Source organism: Ctenopharyngodon idella, chromosome 2 (assembly GCF_019924925.1).
Source record: "Ctenopharyngodon idella isolate HZGC_01 chromosome 2, HZGC01, whole genome shotgun sequence".
NCBI lineage: Eukaryota > Metazoa > Chordata > Actinopteri > Cypriniformes > Xenocyprididae > Ctenopharyngodon > Ctenopharyngodon idella.
The window spans coordinates 20791823-20801082 of record NC_067221.1 but is presented as its reverse complement, the minus strand read 5'-3'; the positions used below and the strand labels follow the sequence as shown (position 1 = coordinate 20801082).

Genomic DNA, 9260 nt, shown 5'->3' with positions numbered 1-9260 from the left:
TCAATGGTTTTGCTGTAGACGTTCCCTGGCATATTTTACCTGAACACTGAGGGGGGGCTCCCGACATTTAAATAGCTCTTGGGCTTTTCTTGTTATTTTGTTACACATTTTAATATAAAATTATAGATTATGCGTCTATGCCGTCAAAATAGCATAAATCCGAGAAAGACAAGTCCCCCAGCAGCGGAACTATTCTTTGTCGTTTTCTGTTTCCGTCAGGATTTTAATATTGTGCACACCCACGAGAAAGAGCGCTCTCCACACGTGAAGCTTTGGGATGCTGTGAATTTTCTCTGTTGTTGTATTTATTTGTCTCATTTCCGTTCTATATTATTTGATTATGGTAGAAATAGATGAGGATCCCCAGTTGGGGTTTGATTCTGACGAAGACGACGATGAATTATCAGACGGCGAGGTGAGAAGATAGTGCATTTCACGTGTTTTGTTTAGGCATGGCAGTTTTAACATTAAAACACAATTTCATGCCACGTAGGTTTGAATTAACAACATAACCAGTGTTAAGAAAATATGCAGAATACATTTGCGTAATTTAATACACATTTGTGTCATAATTTTCTTTGATCAGCTCCAAGAAGCCTTCGCCACGGGTTTGCTTAAACCTGGATTGAATATTCCTCTGGATAAGCCAAAGCAAGCCATCAACAATGTGGTGAGTTGACCAGAGCTGCTTTAATTTTTTTTATTGAACAGTTTACCGAGCCTTTAGACTGTAGACAGAATATAAATAAGTTTTTTTTTTTTAAAAAAAAAAGCTTGCATGTGTTTTTAAGTTTTGTATAATTAATACATCAGGCTTTTATAGCTCATTGTATTATGATCAATGCTGTGTAGTTTTAATTATGGGGGTCAAAACATATCAAGTGCAATACATTCATACAAACTCCTTTTAAAAGCCTTATGTATCATATTTGATACTTATGTTTTCATGTGTTTCCCCCCCCTAAAAAACAATGAATCAATAATCTATTCTAGTAAACCTAAGTTGTTTCAGTCCAATTAATCTTAATCTTGAAATATGCTAACAAGGTACATTTTTCTTACATTTACTTATTTCACAGCAAAAAGACAAGTTTACCACGACAGTCAATCATACAGACACATGCTTGATATATTAATTGTGATTTGTTGAAAAATCTAATCCAACATCATCAATGTTTTTCATTCAGGAGGGTTTGAAGAAATCCCTTGCTGAGTTTAAGAAGAGCCTTCCATGGGCTGAAAGGCTTGACCTCACCAACCAGCCAGCTGTTGACATCATTGCAAAAGCAGAGGGCAAACAACAACAATCAGAAGGCAGTGAAGACATCAATGCAGAGGATGACTTTCAGAGGGAGATGTACTTGTAAGTGTAACTTGGTCAAGCAGAACAAGGATGCAGCTTGACTTATTTTGTGTACTTTTATGATGTCATACCTCATTTATGGATGTTTCCTATTTGGAAATCTTATGCCTTTATGACAGTACCACAGTTTTAATTCTTGATGGACAGTTTCTTTTTCTTTTCTTTTTTTTTTAATGGCAGATACTAGCGGTTTAATAAATGATACCCTCAGGTCATGATTCGATACATATCATGATAACATATGTATCGTTATCGTGATACTGATATCATGAGGTTAACAACAAATATACTCTTGATTAAAATGCTACATTTGGTGCTACATTGAGGGTGAAAATGGTTAGGCTTGGACTTGGTGCTGGTAAGCCAATGCACAGGACAATGGTGACACCAATATTCATGATTCTGAAGATGAAAATACATACTTATTTTAGACAAATATTCTTGCACTCTGTCACTGACTAGATTTATTTAAAAAAAAAAATGTAGGCCATTTTTACTGGTAACATAAGACATTTGGCATTATCAGGACCCACAAATATTCCCCCGTTGCATTATTTTACATTATATTCAACATTATATATAATAGTTTAATGTAGTAGTACTGACACTACAACTCTGTAAACTTGAATTTTTTTTTTCACACAGTAATTTTAATTTTGGGTGAACTATACACAATACATATAGTCACTATATTGTTGAATTTTTGTGTTGCGATATATTGTGACTCGATATATTGTTACATCCCTAGCAGATACTGATATGTAGAAAGCTGTGTAATTGGCTAATAGCTGATATAATGTTGTATTTATGATTCAATATAATGATAGCAACCAGCATATATGCAAATTTTCTGAAATAAAACTTTAGACTATTTATAATATTTGGAAACAGATAATATATCTGATCAGATGCCTGTGATGTAGAGTCCTCTGGTGTGTATTTTAAAGACACCTATTTATATTGAACGTTGCTTCCGGTGTCACATGCTTCAGTATATCAAAGGGTTCACCCAGTTTCTGTCATCATTTACTCACCTTCATTTCATTTCAAACCTCTTTAGTGAAATCTCTCAGATTTCATTAAAAATACCTTAATTTGTGTTTCGAAGATGAACAAACATCTTAAGGGTTTGAAATGACATGAGGGTGAGTTAAAGGGTTAGTTTACCAAGAAATGAAATTTCTGTCATTAATTACTTAATTACTCATGTCATTCCGAACCCGTAAGACCTTTGTTCATCTTCGGAATACAAATTAAGATATTTTTGATAAAATCCGAGAGGTTTTTTTTTTTTTTATCCTCCGTAGAAAGCAGCATAATTACCACATTTAAGGTCCAGAAAAGTAGTAAAAATAGTTAACATGACTACTAGGTGGTTCAACCTTAATGTTATGAAATTTCTTTTTTTTTTTGGGTGAACTAACCCTTTAATGATGACAGAATTTTCATTATTGATTGAACTATCCTTTTAACCATGTTAACTGTCGTGTTACAGCTACCGACAGGCCCAAGCAACTGTTTTATTGGCGCTGCCAAAGCTGCATAAGCTCAAGATTCCTACCAAGCGACCTGAGGATTACTTTGCAGAGATGGCGAAGACCGATCAGCACATGCAGAAGGTAAGAAAATGAGCACAACAGTCAGTCTGTTGACTTGATATGATGATATGGCTTCATAGAAAGCATTTTGTCCAGTGCACAATAGAAGTAGGAGAGCCAATAGAGGGTATGCACATGACGTCACCGTCGGCCGTTATGACTGCGGTTACGCCCACTGAGTGGCAAAAAGACTGAGTGGCAGCATTGGTTTTCAGCGTGAATGCCGCGAAAAATGCATGAAATGCATCCAAAACGGGAAAGAGCTTTGCGATTGACTGTACAAATAGATTTGACACACAATCTGAGGTATATTTTTACAGACTGCTGAAAGCTACAGGAAAAAAAAGCAAATGGACAGTATGATCGCTGCAATTCACAGAAACAACTGGCCTCAGGCAGAGAAACGTGGATTTGCAATTATCATTTTGTGTCAATGTTGGATTTTTGAGTAAAACAGGGCTCATACCCTATACAGGGCTCAACAATAAGGACTGCCCGATGGCCCGGGGCCAGTGTGAGCGATGCTCGGGACAGTAGACGGAACCGTCACTTGCCCGATCGGGCCAGTGCTGTAGGGTGTGCGATATATATCGTCTATGATATCGTAATTGTTGATTTAATGTTCTGAAATGATCGAGTATGTCCCTCACTTTACAAAAAAAAAAAAAAAAAATCTATTGAGTGCACGCATGCACTACGTGACGTAGTCTAGTAGGTTAGACTAGTGCACGTGTATATTTAGAGTGTACGCATTCACTGCGTGATTTAGTCTCCTAAAATGCCTTTAGAATGACCCAGAATTCAAGATAAGGGGCAAAAATGACCCTGTATATCTTTTATATTTATATAATTTAATATAGTTAACCAATACTACACAGAGCACTGTTTTTCTCCAAATATCAGCATGATTACAAATGTGATATTGATTTTATACAGCGTACAGTTTAATAAACAAGAACTTAATATCAAGTGACTTACATTTTAGACACTAAATCGCTTGTTTTGCTCTATTTCGCCAATGAAAATAGTTGCAAAACAAAGTCCACAGAATTGTTTTGGGTCTCTGAGCAACACTTTCTGAATGAATCAGCCATTTAAAAGAATCGGTTGAATCTCAATGACTCGCTCATTAACGGTGATTTGCTGCCACCTATTGGCGGGTTTAATTTCACATTTAAAGTGTCTTCATTTTTTTAATAATTTCAAATAACAGTAGGCTATTCAATGTTTTATATTTTCAACATTTCAAAACATTATTTATGCATCTGTAACTGCTCTTGACTGATAAACTTTAATGAAGTTTAATCTATAGTTTAGTTATCTATAATTATACATTAGATTACAATTTCTGTAGAAAGTGAAAATCTTGGCGGGGCAAGTAAAAATTTGAACCACTGGCCCAATCGGGCCAGTAGAAAAAATCCTTAGCATTGAGCCCTGCTATATATTGTATTGTTATACAACTAACAACTAACCAACAGATCAGTTTCATTGCACAGCATCTCAAATATTGTTTTAGTTGTTCTGAAATGCTTGAGCCAAAGTCTGTCATCTAGAATGATTTGGTATAATGACCTCCCAGAAGCTTTTCACATGATTGCATTCACAAACACCAGGCATCTGAATGCAATAAAACATGATAGCATTCATTACATTTTGTCTGCGCTTTCTGAGACGCAAGTCATTTATGGTGTAGAAGAGCCACAGTGGCTTCCACGATTGCAGCAACTTCCTTGAAAAAAGTTATTTTAAATTGTAGTAATATTTCACAATATTTCTGTTTTTACCTGTATTTTCAATCAAATAAATGCAGCCTAGGTGAGCAGAAGACACTTTTAAAGCATTAAACATTTAAACAGTTTTAAAATCTTCCCGCGACCCGCCACATTTGAATTATAGTGTACGTGGGTAGATAAAAATGGCAACAGGGGACACAAATCTTCATAGACTGATGAATTCAAATTCAATATCAATTCAAAAACAACATTTTCCAGGTTTTTGTTTGTTTTTAACAGATTAGGAAAATGCTGCTGCTTAAGCAAACAGCGATGGAGAAGTCAGAAAAGGCCAAGAAGCTCAGAGAACAGAGGAAATATGGCAAAAAGGTCAGTTTTGAAACCACTTCCAGATTCTCTCCAAATTATGTTTTTAGGGTTTGCTATTGGATGCTGGACAGACATTTGTTTTAAATCTCTGGCTCTACAGGTTCAAACACAGGTGATTCAGAACAGGCAGAAACAGAAGAAAGCAATGCTGTCTGCTGTGAAGAAATATCAGAAAGGTACATTTTCATATGTACACATCGTCAGAGTGGCATGTTTTCACTTTATCACAAATCGTTACCAAGGTTTTCCGAGCAAAGTTTTATCTTCCCTATACTCGTGGAGCAAATTTTCACTCAATGTTTGTCTTTCAGGAATGACAGATAAACTGGAATTCCTGGAAGGAGATCAAGATCAGAGACCGAAAGGGTCAGCAGCAAAAAAGCAAATCAACAAAAAAGGGTAAGCAATGAGTCTATATATTTGCTGTTTTTCAGTAGTGTGACAGTAATTTAGTGTGTGTGTGCTCCAGACTAACTTTTTACTTTCAAGTTTCAAGTTATGTGAAGCACTTGAAAGTCCTTGAAAAGTGCTTGAATTTCATTCAATGAATAATGTAAAAACATTTGACCCTTTCTGCCATAATACCATGGTTACAGTCAGCGTTACTACATTAAATCCATGGTGAATGTTGGTGATTTGTGGACTGGAAAGCCTTCTGTAACTTATTTGTTCATGACACAATGTTTCTCCTGCTTTCCACGTCAGACCTGTTTGATCTGATATGGTTTATAACAAAGAATTCTGTGGCAAATTTGAATGCTTCTCACTAGATCTTACTACAATGTTAATAATACTGCGGCGAATTCAAACACTTTTTTTCTCCGGATCTCCCAGTGCTGTGTAGTAATGGTGTTGCATGATTAAAGATCAGCCCGTGAGTAAACCTGTTCTGAGCTCATGCTGTACTGTCTAATATTGGTCCGAGCTGGTAAGCGGTCCGTGCTGCACAGCTCAAATGCCGTTTGATGTTTCTCATATGTAACAGAAATGGAAGCTCTTATTAGTTGGGCAGTGTGGTGGTGGCAACCAGTGTGACCTCTAACAAAATTTACTCACACCGGCAGACAAAAAGGTTGCAAAATGCAACCATTTGGTCGCTGTCTGGGGCCCTTAGTGCTGTCAAATCGATTAATTGCATCTATCATACAAGTTTGTAAATATATAATTTATTTGATATTAAATGTTTGTCCCGCTGTCTTTAGTCCCAATGCTAAGAAGAAATACAAGGATCAGAGGTTTGGCTTTGGCGGCAGGAAGAAGGGCAGCAAATGGAACACCAAAGACAGCCATGATGACATTTCAGGATTCAAGGCCAAAATGGCTCATGGGAAAGGTGGGAAAAAAGGCGGCAAAGGAGGCAAGACGAATGTAAGTATTTTTTTCTTTTTCTTAAGGCTAAAGGCCCGTTCACATCAAGAACGATAACTATATTTGAGTCCACAGCAACAAACGATAATGGCCTGTTTATTCTAAGCTGGCGCATTGTGGTTTCAAACGGTGTACAACGTTGTGAACGTGTTGAACGTTTTTGCTGTTTTACAATGATTTAACCAGCAGATGTCCTCGGCATGCTATGTTTTGAGTGAATCTAGCTAATGTAATTGATCTAATCTAACAGTGAAATTAGCTGTAGTCAATATAGTGGAATAAAAACAACACCTAGTCTTTTTCACTGCAACTTCAAAGGTAGCAAGTCAATGTTGTCGAAACTAGCGTTGGATACCTGAGGTAATTTTGTTACTCTTTGCTAGCCTGGCATAATGATCTTATCTCCGTTAATACTTGTCACCATTTTTCCGAGGGTATGACCGATTGTTTTCCATATCCATTTTCTTTAAAAATTTCTCTGCAATGTCGCCTACCATTTTAAATGTGCGAGCACTTAAATTTGAATGGATTCTGATTTTGTCATTCAGCAGCTGGAATTGTTCTGAAAGTGATCCCAACGATATCATTCCTCTTTAGCGTTATAGCTGTGGTGTGGACTCTGCTATTCTTTTATATTTAGAATGATTTTTAGAACTATATCTTTATCGTAATCATTGTTGATGTGAACGGGCCTTAAGTCTGTTAATCTGGATACATTTGAGAAAATAGTTATCCACACTAGATTTTCAACTATTGACTTTTTCTTCTCCGATCCTGCCCAGCGAATGTCCTGTTGATGACACGATGTCTGGTAGAGTGTAGAAAAATTGTACTGCGCATGTGTCGAACTCGGTCTTCTGTGGTTGCGTATACTTTGAAAGATGCGCGGACACGACTGGCGCAGAATGTGAAGTATACCTGGGCCTTTAGTGATTTATGCAACTGGCTGTAGGGCCACTATGTTAAGACTGCGCCTTAAGAGCTAGTTTGACCAACTAGCAGTTAGACAAAAGGTAATCACTCTTTCTTTTCTGATTCAAATTAGAACAATCTACCTTTTTATGTAACTTACTTTAAAAAGTTAGTACCTATCTTGAAGAAAAAAATTAATGACTAACTTTTAAGACTAGTCTAAGCAGTTTATGCAACTTGCAGCCACAGACAATACATTTCTGATGCTGTTCTTTCGGCACGGTCACTTTATTAGCAAAATATCTCACTGTTTACTGGTGTGTCCAGGTAGCACTCAACCACTATTCCATGTATGGTCTGAAACACAATTGCCCTCATGTTTTGCCTCAGGACAGAAATTGTGAGAAAATTTGTCGGTCATCTTTGCAGGAATGTAATATGAAGATTGTACAAAGTAACATTTAATTTTTGCAACATTGTGCAAGTTAACAGCACATAACAGGCAAACATAAATATCCATCGATACAGTATGTGTAACATGCCTATCCATGCGTCATTGTTTTCAAATACCTCCATTTTCACAGTCCACACTACAGCGCGAAAACTGCATTTTCAAATTTATCCACTTGGGAGAGTGTCTTCAGCGTCCTTTTTCACAGGACAAAAACGGTCTTAGTGTGGATGGAAGACCAAAACAGAGAGAAAAAGATGCGTTTTCAAATGTATCCTGATTAAGGCCCGATATACTCACAGCGAAGTTCTTTTTCGTTCCTTGCTTGGGGTTAAAACGAAGTTCGAAATACACAATGAAACAAGACGTCGAAATACGTCTTGTTTCATCGGAAGTACAACTTGATTTTCAACTATAAAGCAGCTCTCCAGTGTGTTCATGTTTTTATTCACGGACGTCTGACCCCGACGGATAGAACAGGAGAAATGAACAAAAGATTTCCATGTGAAAAAGGCAGAGCTACCTAATATCAATGGTGATACGAACGTGTTTACCAGCCGTATTCGGAAAGTTTCAAACTCTCAAAACCAACTCCAAATGAACTTCGTTTTGTCCTGATTTTGTTTAAAATGCAACACATCGGTTCGTTCTTTGATTTCGCTTGAAGTATATTGGGGCCTTTAGTGTAGATGTAGCCTAATTACTATTGTTTTGATGTAACATTTTTAAAGACTCACCCATGTTTCCATCTCTTTCTTTTTATATAGAAACGGCCAGGGAAGGAGGCAAGAAGAAAAATGAAGGCACGCAAATGAGCTGTATCTTCAGTAGCTCTCACTGAAATGGATTGTGCCATTAAAAAGACTCGTTTTTTTCAATCTCCTCTATTTCTTTTTACTTGGGTGAACTCGGGGCTGTGTTTTTTTTCCCCCCTGACAAACACCATTGTATTTTTCAAAAGACATGATGTTACCTGAGAGCAATTGTTCCAGATTATTATTTTTTTTTAAATGTTTGTATTTAGCAGACTAATGTAAACACCACAAATAAAACCCTTTCGGATGGTGCCACTGCTTTTGGAAACCATTTATGATCACCATAACACCATAATGATTCTCTTCAATTTTTAACATTATTTCATTTAAAAATGTATACCATAGATTTACATGTATTTTGCCTTGTAATGTTTATTTTTTATTTATTTTTTTTATAATATGTAAAGAGACAGTGACTGTAAAACTAGTTTTCCCTAATGTCTAGGTCCAGCAAGTGCACAGTTCTGTACTAAATCAGTCAGCAAACCAAATCTCTTTTCGCAGTAATGTTTGTCTTCGCAATGGGAATAAACATACTGCTTTATCTGCTTACATTCTGTACACAAATTTGAATTTGGCACACACTGGATCTGAGTTTCACATTCAGCAATGCTGTGTGCCAGAGGAGGACATTAATATTCATGAGAT

General features: G+C 36.6%; 1 protein-coding gene across 1 annotated transcript; it reads left to right on the top strand.

Moving 5' to 3' along the window:
• Window positions 1-202: 202 nt before the first annotated feature.
• Window positions 203-9164, top strand: ebna1bp2 (EBNA1 binding protein 2). The gene is made up of 9 exons (XM_051913877.1): window positions 203-415; window positions 587-670; window positions 1188-1363; window positions 2859-2982; window positions 4977-5066; window positions 5167-5242; window positions 5378-5465; window positions 6269-6434; window positions 8565-9164. Exons 1-9 carry the CDS (start codon window positions 341-343, stop codon window positions 8610-8612), a joined length of 927 nt encoding a protein of 308 aa, XP_051769837.1. The 5' UTR covers window positions 203-340; the 3' UTR covers window positions 8613-9164.
• Window positions 9165-9260: the final 96 nt, after the last annotated feature.

What these genes read in the sequence shown, in the direction of transcription:
- ebna1bp2 (XM_051913877.1), top strand. Translation starts at nt 341, where the DNA reads ATGGTAGAAATAGATGAGGATCCCCAGTTGGGGTTTGATTCTGACGAA. An exon ending in AGCAAGCCATCAACAATGTG is followed by an intron (nt 671 to 1,187) that starts GTGAGTTGACCA and finishes TTTTTCATTCAG; the next exon opens with GAGGGTTTGAAGAAATCCCT. An exon ending in TGTGAAGAAATATCAGAAAG is followed by an intron (nt 5,243 to 5,377) that starts GTACATTTTCAT and finishes TTTGTCTTTCAG; the next exon opens with GAATGACAGATAAACTGGAA.